We start from the raw sequence: 19,484 nt of genomic DNA, 5'->3' as shown, positions 1-19,484 counted from the left end.
TTGGGAAACCCCATGGACAGAGGGGGCTGGTGGGCTATAGTCTATGGGGTTTCAAAGAGCAGGACATGACTGAGCAGCTAAACAACAAACACTCAATAGGTGTCAAGGTGCTCCCAGGTCTGTTCCACGACTGCTTCAACAGTCACAGACTATCAGAGGGCTATTTTCCTCCAAAAATATCCAAACACTTGAATCCAAAAGACTTAAGAATAAGCTCAGACACCTCTCCATCTATTAACTTTCCCAGCCCATACTTTCAAAAAATAGAAAAGGTATTTAAATCAAGTGCCTAAAGAAGTCCTAGTTAGCCTACATTCCTTGAGGTAGAAGATGGTGGTCAATAATTTGCAAGCCTGGGTTTTACTCTTTTAGCTCCTGATTTGACAGGTCACTAAGGTAAAGTGAGTGTGGCGGACACAGTTTAAGATGATGGCCCCACAAAAGACCCTTATCCTTAAATGATTCCTTCCCCTTGTATGCAGTGGGACATCACCTCCATAATATGTTCTACAAAGAGATTTTGTAGCTATCATTTAGCTTACTCATCAGCTGACTTGGTTACATTAAAAGGAGATTTTTTCCAAGTAGGCATAACCTAATCATTTGATTTCTTTAAGAACAAAGCATTGTCTCTGTCTCTTAACAGAAGAGAAAGGCAGAGAGTTTCAAGACAAGAGAGGAATTCAACATGAGGGAGGTTCCCCATTAATGAGAAGGAGAGTTTGGGGCAAGGACCTGAGAATGGCCTCCGGGAGCTGAGAGTAAACCCTGGCCAACACCCAGCAACTTGGACTTCAGTCCTACAGTTGCAGGAAACTGGATTCCTTGAACATGAACAGACTTGGAAGCCGATTCTTCCTCAGAGCTTCCAACCCATCCTGGCATACACCTTGGTTTCAGCCTTAGGTGATCCTGAGCAGTGAACTCAGTTAAGCCCACTTAGACTTCTAGTTTGAGGAACTATGAGATAATAAACAGACTTGTTTAAGCTGATAAATAAATGGTGATTTGTTACACACCAGGAGAAAATGGACACAGCAAACCAATTCAAGTGGCAGATGGAGACAACAGGAAAATCAAAGTTTTCTTTCCTTCCATAAGCCATTCTGTTGTCTCAGGAAAGGTGCAGCTATGTTGACTAATATGAGGCTATATGCCCCAAGCTATCCGTTTTGTGACATGGACAGTGTCCACTGCTAACTCATAAATGCCACTGTCTTCAAAATTTTATAATGTTTCAACTATCACAACTGCCATTTGGTGCTGATACCATCATTATCTTCATTTTCTAAATGAGGATATTGAGATTTGGGACAATTAAACAACTTGTCAGAAATCACAGTGAGATATGGAGGATGGAAGGGGATGGAATTTAAGGATGCAAAACGAGGCAGTCTAACCTGGAGTGTACATAACCAACTATCTAGAAGACCTCTGGAGAACTTTGATTAAAGCTGTCAAAACTTCTCCTGTCTCAGTCCATGATGGCTTGTCAATATCAGATTGGCATGGCACACGTCTCTGACCTAAAATCAGAACCATAAGTGCAGAACATTATTGGACCTTATACACCAGAGTCAGGGACTGGATTTTATGTATTTTTCTCTTTGTGTACACAAGAGGGACAGATGTATGTTTAGATATTTCGGGATGGGGCAAACACCAGGCAAAACAGTGCAAATGTCATTCTGCCACACTATGTCTATCCACATTACTTTAACTTAATGAATGGACATGGCCTTGCCATTGTGAAAGATACACCAAACACTGAAGCTATACTCAAGCGCAGAACAGGTCTCAGCTATTAAAAATAGCCTCCAGATTTTCAGAAAGTTCTCCAAAGTCTGTCAGGATAAATAATAAGAAATGATCAGGCCCACAAATGAGTCTGCCATTCATTTTGGAAGTACCAGAAAATGTACAGCCACAAATGGGATTGATAAGATGAGTAACTTAGAAATATTAGGCTTGAAAAGAAGGAAACAGTAACACTGATGATGCTACATATTAAACATTTGAACATTGGTTAGACGTTGATTCATAAAAACCCAGACAACGGTTATGAATGGATGCACTCAAATAAATACTATTTCTTTTTTTAAAAAAGTCACATATTCACAGAGTCAGCTGGTCACTATGGAATCACATGTGATGTCATAAATTTTGACATTCTAAATGCAAACCTAAACTGAGCAACAGAAACAACAGGAAATGGAGCTGGGGAGAAGAAAACCTACATAACAACAAAAGAATATCAGTAGTTAGAGAAATGAGTCAAACATCTCTGAAACAGAAAAAGAAGGTCAGTGAATTGAATATCCTAGAATCTTGCCAAAGAACTGAGGAAACATAGATGTCAGCCCATCATTTGCTCTGGGGCAATGCTTTGCAGCAATTAAATTTCAGAGGATGACCACACATAGAGACAAAAGGAGAAGTAAAGAACATGGAGAGTGGAGGAAAAGGAGATGAAAGCATGTGGTATAAGTCCATCCAATAATCAGCATTCATTGAGCAGATGCTCATATGCTAGTGGTAAGAGGTGAAACACAGTTGCGATCTTTGAAGAATGCACAGCCTAGTAGGAAAGAGCATACATAAACAAAGTACAATTTGGTGCTCAGTAAAGTATGTACAAAAGACACAGGCAACAGGGAGGAATGTTTAACACTGGGAACTTCTCCCAGGTCATGCTGAGCTTAGCTTTGAAGAACACTGAGGGGAAAAGGCGGTTTTAAGAAAATAAGGGTGGTATACAGACAAATACAAGTCATTTGGCATAAATAAAATAGAGATAAAATGTAGAGTGGAGGGTATACAAGTTAGAGGTAGACAGGATACAGCATGAGTCTCTTGTCTCTCTAAACGAATGAAGAGTGCATTTGAAAATAAAGCATCAGTAGATTTATATTTTATAAATATCATGAATAAATTGAGTAGAAAGACCTAGAAGTTGAGAGGATTTGAGGCCATGAAATCTGGTTAAGAGCTGTATTTTAAGATTACACGTCCATAATGATCTAAAGGCCTAGAACAAGGCAATGGTAAAAGAAATGGAGAAGAGGGACTGGATTAAAATATCTTTTGGAGTTAGAAGTGGCAGGATTTTATGGTGGTGGTGGTGGTGGTGGGGTGTGTGTGTTTGGGGGCACAGTGACAAAAAGATTTTAGGATTAGTTCTAGGACTGCACAGCTATGCCATTCTCTTCAGACACAGACTCAATCACTCAACCTGAAATTTTCACGAGTACAAGATGCAGAGCATAAAGAGACTAACAGACTGCCCTTGAACACCTCAATTTATGCTGGAAGTTGAGCTCCTTAAACAGATAAATAATATTTATCTTGACTGCATTATAGTTACTGAATTGGCAGGAAGCAATAGAAATACTGGTCTAGTAAAATAGTATTTTCTTCCATTGAAAATGAAAAAAAAATTGAACAGATGTCCATGAAATGAGTTACCTTCTTGTGTTTCCCTGCATGGCCTTCCCTATTAGTTTATTCATAAGAAACCTCTTTTCATTCTTGATGCTATGAATAGTTAGATGATATGGATAGAATACATGCCTGTTGATTGATTTCTACAGGATTAAGGTCTTTGATTTTAAAAATATATTATTGATGAGGCTCAGATCTACAGAAAATTGGTTTATGGGGAAAAAAAAAAGAGAAGTCTCAATTCTACATGGCAAATGAAAAAGTTCCATAAGCAGCAAACTTCTGAGTAATGGGGAAAAAACTGTTCTGTGTGAACAACTCCACATTTAATTCCAAGTGGTACTGACCTCTGGGAAATTCACCCAAAGCATTTCCCCCACTATCATTTCTCAAATGATAAACGCTTCATGTCTCAAAATCTATTGGGCTTTCTTGGGGGCTCAGTCGGTAAAGAATCCATCTGAAATGCAGGAGAATGCCTGTAAAGCAGGAGCCCCAGGTTCAATCTCTGGGTCAGGAAGATGCCCTGGAGAAGGAAATGGCAACTCACTCCAGTATTTCTTGCCTGGGAAATCCCATGGACAGAGAAGCCTGGTGGGCTACAGTCCATGGGGTCACAAGAGTCAGACACAACTTAGCACCTAAACTACCACCACCTCAAATCTATACATCAACAAATTTCTATATTAAAAATTTGTTCGTATAGTTCTCTGATATGTATTCTTTTTACTCATGCTTGTTAGAACAGGGGAAAAAATATCTAAAATTTATATTTTTTGATAATGGCAAAGAGACAAATTCTAATTATTATTTATCCTTTCATTCCCCATACCCAAGGTTTCTAATGTCCCTGAGGTAAAAAATTAATAAACATTCTTTGTTTCCATATTAAGAATGAGACTGGATCGAGGTACTCAAAAGACAGCCTAGAAGGAGACAAATCTAGAAAGGATTCTGAGAAATCAGTTCGTCTGACCACTCAGGTGAGCTGACCTCTTCAGAGATGGTGAGAGAATTAAAGAGTAGACAGCATAACAAAAAATATTACGGGGCAGTGGAGTTTGGGGAGAAAAGACCGAACTATCAAGATGCGCATTAAGGGATACTTAATGCCCTTGTGGAGAGGTCAAGAAAAACCTAAGAGAAACTAGCTGGTCCCTGCCTCCCAATCTAGCCCACATCCCAGTGTTCATGCAGAACAAGTGGTATAGAAACCTCTGCTCAGCCTAAGGGAAGAGACTGGTCTACATTCAAATCAGGGAGGGCAGGGGAGTCTGGCCATCACATTGACCATTTTCTGCACCATCTTTCAGATGAGGCGTGCAGTCATACCGAATCACTTGCTGAGATGTTGCTCCATGCGGGGTCACCCATCGTGTAGACGCTGCCTTTGTGCAGCTGAGGGAAAAGTACTTCTTAGCCCCTGCCGCACAATACGTATTTATATTCACATGTGCCTGTTGTGGGAGCAGGGCCGGCAGATCACGATGATCAGGGTGAGCAGAGATCAAACTATTGATTTTGGAGGGGAGCCACAGGCAACCTGGGTGAGGGGAAGGATACGGGAATAGAAATGTCCACTTGACTCTCCATGGTCTCCTCCATCCTGTTCCTCCCAAAGGGAGTGTTAGAGGGCGCTATTCCTTCCCCTGCAGCTGCCTGGAGCCCTGCTGCAGCCTTGACCAGGTATCAGCTGCTTTCATCTTTGCAGTCTGGTCAAAAATGCTGGAGATGTCTTTTCAGCATCTGCTAAGAGGCTTATCCTTAAGGAAAGAAGTGGGGAAAAGGAAGGAAGAATGCTCAACTCTACTAAGCTTTGCATAAGACTCTTAGAGTCACAGGTGAAAAAACATGAGATATCAGATTTGCTTCTTGGTTTTGGATGCCCTCCCAGGTAGATTCCCACTTCATGGATCCTCACAGAAGTTAGGATTCAATCAGAGCTAGAAAAATACACAAGGGATAAGGCTGAATTACAGGTTATAGAGGGAGGGACCTTCTCACTGAGCACTGCCATATTTAGCTTGACATGGCTATTTCATCAGCACGTGTGTGGAAAGACAGGGGGTGGGGAGGTGGGGTATTACACTTCTGGGTCTCTTCTCTCCTCAAAAGGGATCACAAGAATTAACTTTGCCGAAGTCAGACTCTCGAGGGTACGTAGTGCAAAATCAGTGGTCTCGAACTTCACGGAGCCCATCCACCAGACCTCCATCAGCAGAGGAGTCCAGAAGCAAGAACACCAGTCTTAAGGTAGAGATGGGCATGAAAGGGAAGAGCACATTGCAGAATAATAGTAATAATAACAATAATGTGCTTTGATACTTCCTATGTGCCAGGCCCTGTTCTGTGTATTTTATATCTTTCAGCTAATTAGTGTCACAAACTCCCACCCCCACTAATCCCCAGCGTAAGGAAACTGAAGATTTCTCACTAGTAATGCCCACAGAACTAGATCAAAACCTAGAGTCTCTAAGTCTCTAAACAGCTCCCTGAATGATTAAACTCCATGGTTTCTCCTTCCCTACTTCACACATTTAAAAACTATTCATTGAGTACTCAAGACTCAGAAGAGGGGGTGAAAAGGTCAACAAAGGAGATAAATTGTTGAAGAATACTAGGTTGTGTGACGCTGTGAGCCCTTAACTAGCCCTAGTCACACAAAAGAAAAAGTCTGTCGTCAGATTAAGTTTTTGAATGCAGAGGGTGACCCAGTCCCAGGCACTGGGAGAAACAATCTGTCTGTCTCTGTGAGGACTGGCTCAATAATTTAACCAAGAAAATCCCATTGACGGAGGAGCCTGGTAGGCTACAGTCTATGGGATCACAAAGAGTCGGACACGACTGGGTGACTTCACTCACTCATGCCTTTGGAAACTTGTGAAACAGTCACCAAAGCTGGAATGATATATGGATGCTTAATAATCTCTCATACACCTTAGTGAAAGAGTCCTTTCTCTAGAAAGATTGCTTCCAGGTTAGGAAGATGATTCTCTCCAGTTGAACTTCCCTGGCACAAGAAACTCTGAAGCGGAGTCACTTGATTCTCTAGCCTGCCGACCTTCCCAGCATTCACTGCTTTAACCACAGGGGGCAAAGGTGGAGACACATGCCCTGAGATGCTTTATAGTGCCTTCAGTGGTGGGGACTTCTGGTCCAGCCACTCGCTGAGTTAACTGGAGGTGGCAGGTGGAGACAGGGCCATGCAAGGTCCCTTACTCAAGCCCTCTGTCCTACCTGGAGGTCTCTGACTAAGCAGGTGTATGTAAACAAAGTGACAGAACATTGCAAAGTGTGTGCCAACGATGTAGGAGCAAGGAAAAGGACCTCCACCCTGTCTATCACAAAAGGAAATGAACAAAGAAAGTGAGAGGTGCTGACCGGGCAGCTGGGGAAAATGAGAGCTGTCTTTGTGTTCACATAACAGAAATGTCTAATATTTGGAGCCCCTTAAGCCCTATTTAAGGGCTTCCCTCATAGCTCAGTTGGTAAAGAATCTGCCTGCAATGCAGGAGACCCAGGTTTGATTCCTGGGTCAGGAAGATCCCCTGGAGAAGGAAATGGCAGCCCACTTCAGTATTCTTGCCTGGAGAATCCCTAGAGGAGCCTGGCAGGCTACAATCCATAGGGTAGCAAGAATCGGACATGACTTAGCAACTAAATTACTACTGCTGCTGCTGCTGCTAAGTCGCTTCAGTCGTGTCTGACTCTGTGCGACCCCTTAGACGACAACCCACCAATCTCCCCCGTCCCTGGGATTGTCCAGGCAAGAACACTGTAGTGGGTTGCCATTTCTTTCTCCTAAGCCCTATTTAAAAGGCGCCGAGATGAACCAGGATCCATGTAAGAGCTAGGAATGGAACAGAAAGAAGGGACAGCTCCTTGACGCCAGCTGGGCAGAGAGGAGTACAGGGACCCTAAGCAAACATGGAACGCAGAGACCCACTTTCTTGTTCCAGCTCCCCAGTAGCTCCACGACCTCCCGGACTTCATCCACCTCCCCTAGCCATCGAGAGTCGCCGAAGCAGCTGTCAGCACAGCCCTCGCCACCCACGCAAAACATGCCTCTCGACTCACGGTCTTCCATGTCCCCGGAGGCCCAGCTGCAGACCACGTCCCGACGCACCACCAAGACTGAGAATCCTGACACCTGGTCTCACAGCACTGGGCGGGAGATGCGCGAGAGCCGGGATAAGAGAGAGTCCCGGGACTCGCGCGACTCCAGGGACACGCACCAGCGGGAATACTCACGCACGCCTCCCTCCGAATGGAAATCCTATACTCAGCGCAGGATGCTCTACCCCTCTCAGATGGACCACGACTGTGTGTCCGACCTGGCCAGAAAACGAGAGGAAGAGGAGGACGAGGACGAGGCCTACTGGGCATCTGTGAGAACACTGTATGAGAAGACACCCAACTGCTCGCGCCCCAGGCCGGTGAGCAGGGCCCGCCTCCCCTGGGCACCCGGGTTTACCCCCACGCAGCCCAGCCCTGAGGCCTGGCTCCTCTCCGTGGTGCAGCGAAGCTCACGAAGGCCATTGCTTCTCCTCCCTAAACCTACCCCTCTGCACTGTAGACTCCAGGATCCCATTCCTGGCTGTCTCCAGCATCCCAGTCCTCCAAGCCAGGACCACCTATTTGCTTCCCACCCTACCCTGGCATGAGCCCTATTCCTGACCCCTTTGTATCTGTGTGATTGTCCTCCTGTTGGTGCCCCTCTCTGCAGCCCAAACCGAAGCATGCCATCACCGTTGCTGTGTCATCCGGGGCACTCTTCAACATGATGGACAGCAGGAAAATCTATGATAAAGAGGGTCTGGAGAAATACATGGAGTATCAGCTTACCAACGAAAATGTCGTCTTGACCCCAGGGCCGGCCTTCCGCTTTGTCAAGGTACTCGGCAAAGCTGTCTCTGGCCCTCCAGGACTCTAGAGAGCAGGCAAGGACCCATGCCAACCCTCAGGATCTCATCCAGTTTTCCCTATCATTCCTAGTCCACTCTTGTCATTCTTGCCATTTGCAAGCTGACCCTAGGGCACTTTTTATTTTCAAGGAAACTTCAACACTGTTGAGGGAGGGACTGCAGCCCGGGATTTGGAACTCTGAGTCCAAATCCTGAGATTTGTAACAGAAACGATCATTCCCTCCACAGAAGGAGCAATAACCAGAAGCAATAATGAGTTTACAATTCCAAGTAGTCGAAATGAAACACCCCATTCAAATAAGCTGAAATTCACATTAGCTTCTCCTGCCCAAACACAGCACGTTAAAAAAGTCAAGATGCTCTTGGCACATAGGGGCATGATTTTAATAGAGAAAGTAATCTTGGAATTTACACTGAAATGTACAGCACTTCTAGCTCTGATCCCCTATACAGCTTATACAAATATGATACAGTAACATCATAACCAGGCAGAAACAAGTGACACCTCCACTAGTTGTAAGTAGAAAGTAGTTGTGGAGCATAGTGGAATCACTGCAGGAAACCACAATCCTATTCTAAAGACTCACATTTAAAAAATAGACAAAATGCTCACTTTGGCGGCACTTGTGCTAACATTGGAATGACCATTAACATGGCCCCTGTGCAAGGATAGCATGAGAACTCTTGAAGCAGCCTGTATGTTTCACAATAAAAAATAATCATCAGATGACCAAAAAAGGCAGGTTTTATGAATCAAAAACAAAAATAGACAAACCCTAAAAGGGTTAGCCTGATCCTATGTCTACCTCACAGAAATAATTCTAGCAAACCAAAACATCACCCATCTTTCAATAAACATTCGCTGAGGTCCTTTGTAGGAGAGGCTGAAAATACTGAAATGAATGGCATAATCCTGCCTTAAAGGAATCACAATCTCTCAGAGAAGAGCCTTCGGAGCTTGAATTGGACACCTAAGGCACCCGTTCCCTCCAGACCCCCGATGCCCACCTTGCCTGGCCCTCCTCACACACGTTCATGTTTGTAACCTGCAGGCACTGCAGCATGTCAACTGTAGACTCCGTGAGCTGTATCCTGATGAACAGGACTTATTTGATATTGTACTGATGACTAATAACCATGCCCAAGTGGGAGTGCGGCTTATAAACAGCGTCAATCACTACGGTAAGTAAAATAAATACCGTGTGGAGGAACAGCTTGCTGCTCTGGAAGAGAGAAGCCATGTTATTTTGCTCGCCGTGGCCTAACTAATGCAGCCTCTTTGATACTGACACCCCCTTCTGCGTGAGAATGTTTATTTGCCTATGTCAGAACAAGAGAGGCCATGTTCATTTTTAACTTCAGCCCAGAGTCGGGCCCAAAGCTCTGGACTTAACTTGTCAAGTGTGAATTTCAAAGTCTTAATCCCAGGTCCTGCAATATATTTCTCTGTTTTATGTTTTTCACTTCTGAACTTGACTTCAAGGAGCCGTCAACCTAGGGCTTTCTCTGTGTGATCAGACTTCTTGCTCACCACAGATGCATGTTAAAGGTTTTAAGGTTTTTACCTTTCCTTTCCACGCTTAACATCTGACTCTCCCCAGCTGCTTGCCCCATACATCAAATTCATACCTATGCCAGCAAAACTGTCTTTATTCCTTTACGAGGAAAATTTGTTTGACACTATTCTCTTCGTGACATCTCCATCAGTGTGTTAGAGAGTTTCAAGGGAGGTCCCCATTTTTCCTCTTATGAATTTACCTGACTTATGTGGAGACCTTTAGCCTATTTGCTAAGTGACATATCCAGTCTTACGGTTATGTCCAAGCGAAAATAAGATTTAAATTTGGTAAAGTGGTTATCCTTCAATTAAAAATAAATAAGTTTAATTTAAAAATACTTTTATCACTAAATATAAAATTACTTTCTAGACAGTCTGTACCAATTCATGCTTTCAACCATAGTGTATGTAAGTGCCTATTTTACAGACTTCTCACCAGCATCTAGTGTTTTTTTAAAAACTGTTGTTGATTCAGAAGGCATTTAAAGGTCTATTAATTTTTAGTCTGATAATGACCTCATTTAAAATTTCAAGTCAAGAGAGACAATTTCAGACCTTTTGTTCTTCAGTTTTAGGGAAATAGTTTAAATCCTATCACTACTGGCTATTGCATTGTATGGTTACTAAGAAAATATAGAAATGGTATTTAAAAATAGAGCCACATCTCAACTGGCCCTCTCATCAAGTGAGGATGCTATAGCTGAAGTAAAGGTGCACTGTTCTAGCCTAGACAAGAGTCAATGCTCTCTAGTGGGCTTAAACAAGTATTTATGTCTCAGTCTCCTTTTCTATAATGAGGATAATAATGCCTGCCATAATGGCTGTTTTGACAGTAAACTGGCATGGCCTATCTGGATATACTTCATAAATAATCATGCACCAGACATACCTACTATTATATAAAATAGCTGAGACATTTTTCAATATTGGTACTCTGAACGTAATTCTAAAATTTCTTTAGGCACTCAGTTATTCTGAAGGCAGCTTTTATTTGCATTTCCAGTAAGCATGCTGTCTTTAGTCTCTGCCATAACAAAGTCTTTCTTGCCTGATAATAGGATTACTAATTGACCGCTTCTGTCTAACTGGAGGAAAAAGCCCCATTGGCTATCTGAAGGCATATCTTACCAACTTGTATGTTTCTGCGGATTCTGAAAAAGTACTAGAAGCAATACAAGAAGGTATTCCTTGTTTTTTTCTTTCTCATTAATAAAGAAGTCTCACTAGTGTTTCACTGGGCTTCAATGATTAGGTTGTTTACATCATTGTCATTGGATTTTCTGCTAAGATGTTTCCACAAGTGGCAGCCCTTGAGGGTGTCTTTTAGAGCTTTGACCTTCCTTGAGGCGGACATCTTCAGTGATTGTCCTTATACCGATTTTACACTCTCCCATCCCTTAGAGCAACAGAGGCAGCTCAAAGACAGCTCGTTTGAGATGTGTGGTTGTGAAGAGGAGTTGAGTTGTCAGGTAATAGCCAGAGAGGAAATTCAAGGTCTGGGAGGACTGTTCTTTGTTTTGTTTTAAATAGTAGATACTAAAACTCATGGTCCTAAGAAGACTATTTATTCATTTCAATGGTCTGCCAGGGATCGCCTCTGCAACAATGTATGACAGCGCCAAGGATGTGGCTTACTGTGACACACAGCTCCGTGTGGTCTTTGATGGGGACGCCGTCCTCTTTTGTGAGGAGCCTGAACATGGTACCAAGGATCATGGGCCAGACAAATGCTTCCAACACGAAGCCATAGCAGACAATAAGCCTCTTGGTCAGGTAGGTTCAGTGAAAGCTACTTAATTCTGATCTACTTATTTTCCAACATATAGATATAATTATTTATTCACTGTGATGATTTATAAATTTTTTAGGCACTTTTCACTTCTTATCCTTTGTAGCTTTCTCTCTTTCTTTCATGAACTCCTCATTTTAAAGTATCTGCTGCCAACTTTTTTTTAATTTTAGTGTTCTTTTATCCTTTTGGAAATATTTCTATCCTCTTCTCATGATAAAGAGTTCATCTCCTCCAAATTATAAGTAAAGAGAGGTAATACAGCTTACCAATTAGCCAATTCTACATAATAAGTTCTCAAAATAGTAAGATCATTTCCAGCCAGTCGGTAAACTTGTTGAACCTCTCATCCATGATCTCAAACTCCATGAAGGCATAACATGATTGGGAAAAATCTGCAAAACTGATAGTTTGAATCCAGTCAAATAATGAGCCTCAAACAAGTGCAAACTATGAACAATGAATCAAACTGAAATTAAAATGTTAGATTTGTGGAAATCAATCCATGAATTGAAGTGTTAAAGTTGTGGTCCAAAATAAACAAAACCTACAACTTTGGAACCAAAGGAGATCTGAATATCAGAATTTTCTCCTAACTGAATAGGAAACAATAGATCATTCAGGTTTAAACTGTGAATCTTACTAAGACCTTTTTTTGATTGGCATTTTTTTCTCAGCTCTTCTTGAACTTAAGATGTACTTCAATATTGTTAGTTTTCTTACATTTATAAAACTATGAAGAGACTAGTTGAAAGCTGAATGTTTTACTAATTTACCGCACATTACAGCTCAAGTGATATTTAAATTCTATGTGTTCACGTGTGTGTTTAACTTAATAGTCTCTTCCTAAATAGCTTGTTTAGAAGTCTTGAGCTCATGTCAAGAAGTTGTTCAGTGTTAACAAAGTTTACTAATAAGAGGAATACCCTTTGTTATAATTGATATGCCTGCTTTGCTGAAATTTAGAGCCAATTGTATATAAGCCTTTAAATATTATTAAAGTGTACAAGATCTCTAAAAGATAGCATTTAAAAATTCTGAAAATAATTATTTCAAGATAATCTTAAAACACCATTTTTCTCATCTCAGGGAAATAATCAAACTTTCTTTTAGATTCTGTACTTATCAGTTCCTTTTTCCATATTTTAAATCATTTTTCCCATTAAACAATTGTGAAGCTCAACACTAGTTATTAGAGAAATACCCAATTAGTTTTATTAAGCATACTTGTTTCCATAATATGGTCCTTCTGACGGTGGAAAAATATGCTACTTTTCATAAAGAAAGGGAAGCTCTTCTATGAAGACCAGACTTTGCCAGATGTTTCCACTGATGGGAAAGAAGTTATGAGGTATGATTCCTAGCCATGACTTTCAATGATGTTGGCCGTGGGGCTTGTGGTTTGGTCATAACAATGTCCAATTGTCTCAAATGGAGGAGATCTGAAAGTCACCAGCAAATGGGACAGCTGGACAGGATTAATTTGTCCACTCTCATTGTCTCCCGATTTGATATCTGTCTCATTTCGCCATTCTAGAATAGTGATCTCCGTGTATGTGTGTGTGTGTGTGTGTGTGCATTCGCACATGGGTGTGTATGTGTCTATGTGTGTTTTAATCAGAGTTGTTGAGGTGTACTTCATATATAGTATAATTCATCATTTTTAGTGCATGGTTCTGAGAGTTTTGGCAAACATACGTGTACAGACACGAAACCATGATCAAACTCAAAATACTAACAAAATTCACTTGTGTTTCTTTGTAAGTCATTGTACTCCCTCTCTTTAGGATCTGTCAACCACTAATCTGATTTCTGTCCCTAATGTTTTGCCTCTTCAGGTATCATATAAATGGAGCCCCAAAGGATGCAGTCTTTTGAATTTGACTTATTTTACTTCAGATGGTGCATTTAAGATTCATTTATGCCATTCGTGTATCAGTAGCACATTCCTTTTTGGGCTGAGTACTAGCCTGTTCTACGGAGAAGGCAATGGCAACCCACTCCAGTACTCTTGCCTGGAAAATCCCAGGGACGGAGAAGCCTGGTAGGCTGTAGTTCATGGTGTCACTAAGAATCGGACATGACTGTGCGACTTTGTTTTCACTTTTCACTTTCCTGCATTGGGGAAGGAAATGGCAACCCACTCCAGTTTTCTTGCCTGGAGAATCCCAGGGACTGGGGAGCCCAGTGGGCTGCTGTTTATGGGGTCTCACAGAATCAGACACGACTAAAGTGACTTAGCAGCAGCAGAGGCAGCCTGTTCTATGGATGGACCATATGTTTTTAGCAGTTTACCTACTGGAGAATATTTAGGTCATTTCCAGTTTGGGACATTTATAAATAAAGCTACTTTAAGCATTTTCACACAGGATTCTGTGTAACATAAAATCTCATTTCTCATAGGTAAATGCCTTGGAGTAAGATTTCTAGGTCACAGGATAAATCTATGTTTAACTTTAAGGAAACTATTTTCCAAAGTGGTCATACCACTTTGCATTTCCATGAGAGATCTTTTTCTCTGCATCCTTGCCAGTATTTGGTGATGTCAGTTGTTTTTCATCTATTTGTTTTAAGCTGTTCGGTGGTTACATAATAGTACCTTATTGTGATTTTAATTTGCATTATTCTAATGACAAATGATACTACACTTGATCGTAAAGTGGAGAGTGAAAAAGTTGGCTTAAAGCTGAACATTCAGAAAACGAAGACCATGGCATCTGGTCCCATCACTTCATGGGAAATAGATGGGGAAACAGTGGAAACAGTGTCAGACTTTGTATTTGGGAGGCTCCAAAATCACTGCTGATGGTGACTGCAGCCATGAAATTAAAAGACACTAACTCCTTGGAAGAAAAGTTATGACCAACCTAGACAGCATGTTGAAAAGCAGAGACATTACTTTGCCAACAAAGGTCCATCTAGTCAAGGCTATGGTTTTTCCTGTGGTCATGTATGCATGTGAGAGTTGGACTGTGAAGAAAGCTGAGCACTGAAGAGTTGATGCTTTTGAACTGTGGTGTTCAAGAAGACTCTTGAGAATCCCTTGGACTGCAAGGAGATCCAACCAGTCCATTCTGAAGGAGATCAGCCCTGGGTGTTCTTTGGAAGGAATGATACTAAACCTGAAACTCCAGTACTTTGGCCACCTCGTATGAAGAGTTGACTCATTGGAAAAGACTCTGATGCTGGGAGGGATTGGGGGCAGGAGGAGAAGCAGGCAACAGAGGATGAGATGGCTGGATGGCATCACCGACTCGATGGACGTGAGTCTGAGTGAACTCCGGGAGTTGGTGATGGACAGCAAGGCCTGGCATGCTGTGATTCATGGGGTCGCAAAGACTCGGACATGACTGAGTGACTGAACTGAACTGAACTGAATGACAAATGATATTGAACATTTTATTAAGTGCTTATTTGCCATTATATGTATTCTTTGGGAAAAATTTCTGTTCTCTTGCTCATGTGAATTGGGTTGTTTTTCATTTTATTATTGAGATCTGAGAGTTCTTTATATATTCTGGGTACAAGTCCTTTATCATATATTTCTTTGCACATATTTTCTCTCAGTCTGTGCTTGTTTTTAATTCTTTAAATATTATTCAGTCTCCTTCAATTAGCAGAAACTTATTTGTTGCTGTTGTTAAGTCACTCAGTGGTGTCAAACTCTTTGAGACCCCATGAACTGTAGCCTGCCCGTCTCTCTGTTCATGAGATTTCCCAAGCAAGAATACTGGAGTGGGTTGCCATTTCCTTCTTCTGAGGATCTTCCTGATTCAGGGATCAAACCTGGGTCTCCTGCACTGTAGGCAAATTCTTTACCATCTGAGCCACCAGGGAAGCCTCGGATTAAAATCTACCATCTTCCTATTTTTTTGATTTGTTTCATCTTTAGTAACTTTAATTTGTTTTTCCTTTTATTATTTTTGCTTTTTAACTTATTGTACATGGGGACTTCCCAGGTGACACCAGTGGTAAAGAATCTGCCTGCCAATGCAGGATATATAGGACACACAGGTTAAATCCCTGGGTTGGGACAATCCCCTGAAGGAGGAAATGGCAACCCATGCCAGTATTCTTGCCTGGAGAATCCCATGGACAGGGTAGCCTGGAGGGCTGTGGTCCATGGGGTCACAAAGAGTCAGACACGACTGAAGTGACTTAGCACTTGTTGTATATATTGTATGTTTTTGGATTCCTAAAATTGCATAACGATTAATGATTTATTACCCATGTTAGATTTTATAGTAGTTAGCATCAGATATATAATATACAACCTTAATTAATAACAGTCTACTTTCAAATAATATTATGCCACATCGTGTATCATGGAAGAATCTTACAATAGTATACGCTTAATTCCTCCCTCCCATGTTTTGTGATACTGTCATACATTTTAATTTCACCTATACTATAAACTCAAGTTTTGTTTTTTAAAATTAAGACTTTATGATTGTATCACGTAGCAAAATCCAATTCTCTGTCCTGTGCCAGAGGTACAGCTAAAAGTAAGTGTTCAGAAAGGTTGAAGATAAAAGTAAGTGTGAAGTAGGGTATATATAAAGTACAGTAAATATAGACAAGATTGGACTCAAACCCTGAAGAAATTGAACAAGATAGAAAAGTACACTTTATATAAATATTAAAATGTACAATTCTACAAAAATAAATAAATTTTAAAAGTAGTGCTTTTGGTTCAGTTCTAAGCTAAACTTTAGAGTAACCCCATTTTCCCATGGATGGTTTATGTCTGTTGCCCTGGTTCAACTTTTTACAGAAGCTTCTTTCACTCTTAAAATATGTGTGTTCAAATGATAAATTATATGGCCATCCTATTTTGTATTCTAAGAATGCAAGGATGGTTCCATACAAGGAAATATAATCACAATAAACGAAGGAGTTTCAGCATTGTATTACTGGTCTATACTGCATGCTTCATGCAGTATTACAAGTTTCTTATAAATATCTGCTTTTTTAGCACTCACTTCCTTTTGCTCCCTGGATGACAGCTGTGACATATGTTCCTTTTGCAGGGTCCCTTGAAAGGCTTTATGGAAGATTTAGGCAGACTGCAAAAGAAGTTTTATGCCAAAGACGAACGGTTATGTTGCCCTATCCGGACCTACCTGGTTACAGCCAGGAGTGCAGCCAGTTCAGGCACCCGTGTGTTGAAAACCCTTCGCCGCTGGGGTCTGGAGATAGACGAAGCTCTTTTCCTTGCTGGAGCCCCCAAAGGTCCCATTTTGGCAAAGATAAGGCCCCATCTCTTCTTTGATGATCATATGTTCCACATTGAAGGGGCACAGAAATATGGCACCACCACAGCTCATGTACCTTATGGAATTAGTCAAAAGTGAACAATCAGGGCTGGGGAGGAGAAATAAAACATCGAATCTGGTATTATGGAAACACCCTTGGATCCCTAGGGGTAATTAGGTATTTCAGTAGACTAGACCTCACAACTTTGTTCATTTGGAAAGGTTTTCTCTTGAGTTTTTAAAAACATTTGGAACTCTCAAGTTACCTTTAAGCTACTTCCGTTCGAGCTGTCAATGCTATTGATAACATTGCAACTACCTCTGTGTATAAGTCATAGTGATGACTCTAGAGTAAGTTTAGAACTTGCAAAAGGGCTATGTCAGAAGCCTACTTAGTTTTACGTAGCATTTCTCATTTTTGGGTGTTGGTAGCTAGAATGAATCATTACCCATCATTGTTATAGAAGAGTGGGTCTTCACAAATGGAAAGAGAGGGGTTAAGTACACTCTTGAAAACTGGAGCTTTTTAGTCTGTGGTCCCTGCCTTTCTATCAATGCAAAAATGAAAATACCACTCTACCTGCCTGAGTATACCAATTTTGATATTGCTCGTTCAGAAATAAAGAAGCTAGTTATTCATACAAGTTACTTTCATCCAAGATAAGCTCCAGACAGAGCATCCTAGAATCTTTGAAGCTTATTCGGTGGGTTCATTGCCTCTGGACTACACGGCTTCATATCTGAAGTCTCTGGCTTTGGTTCTGGCAGGTAGGTCCAATGTTTGTATGAGGAAAGAAGTCTTGGCTACCACTTCAAAATGTGACAGTAAGTGTAGTTTCCTAGGTTCATTGTTTTCATTCTATTCGTTTACAAAAAAAAAAAGAAGCAGCATTGATTGGTTAGTAATCGTAATCTACTACAATGTTAGAAACAATGAGCTAGTTATTTTCAATGGTTATTTTTCATCAAAGCAAACTTCATGACATTATTACCTTCCTTTTTTTTTTTTTGTTAATCAATGAAGAACCTAACACTCAAAAGGATTAAATAGTTTGACCAGCAATGTGCAGGTAATAAATGGTAGGACTAAGATTCAAATTCAGATCTCACTTCAAAAGCTATATGCTATTTCTCTTCCTCATACCCTCTCTTGCTCCTTCTACTCCGTTTCTTCTCCACCCCACCCCCCCACCCCCATATTCCATCCCTAGTTCTAGTAAACCAGACCGCTGCTGACACAGACTTTTTGATCTGCTTCCTAACTGGATGTAAGCCAGTCTAAAATAATATCAGTCATTATGCTTTCTGAGTACCTACTCTTTTCTATGCATTCCCCAATAATAAGGCCACAAGACAGACTCAGATATTATCCCACCCCATCCTATTTAACAATCCCTTAGAAGAAATCAAATGTACAAGTTCAAATACCCAACACCAGAGGGTTAAGTCTTCAGTGCCAACTGAAGATCACACATGAGGTTGAAGCAGAGATCTATATGGGCTGGAAGTTGTCAGGAAATGAAGGTAGGATTTGAAGGATGGGAAGATGTGGAAGGAGAGAAAGGAAGAGAGAGAGGAAACATGTGCTCCTGGCTCAGTGAGTTGGAGAGGCAGCTTCAAGTTACAGGTAGGGTGGAATAAAGGCTTCCCTTTCAAGACTGTTGTTCCCGGTGTTCGTCCCATCTCTGAGCTCCATTCTCAGCACTCATAAGAAACTACCTTCTGGCATCCTACCCGTTTGCTCTTTGTATTAATATAATGCCTTTGGTTGCATTTTATATCCTTCCCAAATATAAGGAAGTGGAGGAGGGATTATCAAAATCATCTGTGGAGTGTAGTTCAAATTATAAAAGTTGTGTGTCTCTTCTTTTGTCCTGAAGATTTTAGAATGGAAGCAGGCAGGGAGGTCTCTGTACCAGACAGTAGGCACCCTGAGGGCAGAAATAGTACCCTATTTCCTTGTGACTCTCACAGGGCACTGGGCCTGGCACACACTAGATGGGTGAGTAGATAAATGTATTCCAGCTTAAGAGTAACTTGGCCTAAAGTTTGAAGTTTGCAGCTTAAAGATGTATCTCTGTGGCAATAGCCACCCCCACCTCCCTCATTTCTGAAGCATTTTACAATGTAAAAAACACTTTCACTTCCTTGTTACATTTAATATCCTCTGCAAACAGGAAAGAAGACACTTGTGGATGAGCCTGTTTGTAAGTCTATATAAGTCCAAGCTTTCCACAGTGTATCTCTCACAGTGTCCCATTAGACCATCTGAGGATGACTTTTTATACAGTGATCAATGCTATAGTAGTCTTCCGTTCCCAGATCGTGGTCCCCAGATCAGCCGCATCAGAATCACCTGGGAACCTGTTAGAAATGCAAAGTCTCAGGTTCCATCTTGGCTTCTAATGAATTCGAAACGCTAGTGCCTGGACCCTGAAATTTCTGTCTTTACGTGTCCTGCGGGTGATTCCGATGCAACGCCGAAGTCTGAGAACCGCAGATCTATTCTGATCCTT

The 19,484-nt window shown here is 41.4% G+C and overlaps 1 protein-coding gene across 1 annotated transcript; it reads left to right on the top strand.

Annotated features, from left to right (window-relative positions):
- Positions 1-2,269: 2,269 nt before the first annotated feature.
- Positions 2,270-17,067, top strand: NT5C1B (5'-nucleotidase, cytosolic IB). The gene is made up of 9 exons (XM_068971862.1): positions 2,270-2,302; positions 4,335-4,424; positions 5,557-5,694; positions 7,401-7,877; positions 8,168-8,335; positions 9,419-9,548; positions 10,983-11,105; positions 11,513-11,697; positions 16,744-17,067. The coding sequence occupies exons 1-9, from the start codon at positions 2,270-2,272 to the stop codon at positions 17,065-17,067; spliced, it is 1,668 nt and encodes a 555-aa protein (XP_068827963.1).
- Positions 17,068-19,484: the final 2,417 nt, after the last annotated feature.

The sequence above is a fragment of the Capricornis sumatraensis genome, chromosome 1, assembly GCF_032405125.1.
Source record: "Capricornis sumatraensis isolate serow.1 chromosome 1, serow.2, whole genome shotgun sequence".
Lineage (NCBI taxonomy): Eukaryota > Metazoa > Chordata > Mammalia > Artiodactyla > Bovidae > Capricornis > Capricornis sumatraensis.
The sequence above is the reverse complement of the archived record's forward strand: the minus strand, read 5'-3'. Positions and strand labels throughout refer to the sequence as shown.

Excerpts from the sequence above, each read along its gene's own strand:
- NT5C1B (XM_068971862.1), top strand. The coding sequence starts at position 2,270 with ATGAGTCAAACATCTCTGAAACAGAAAAAGAAG. Across the intron at positions 2,303-4,334 it reads CTCTGAAACAGAAAAAGAAG|AATGAGACTGGATCGAGGTA; the intron begins GTCAGTGAATTG and ends TTCCATATTAAG. Across the intron at positions 11,106-11,512 it reads ACTAGAAGCAATACAAGAAG|GGATCGCCTCTGCAACAATG; the intron begins GTATTCCTTGTT and ends ATGGTCTGCCAG.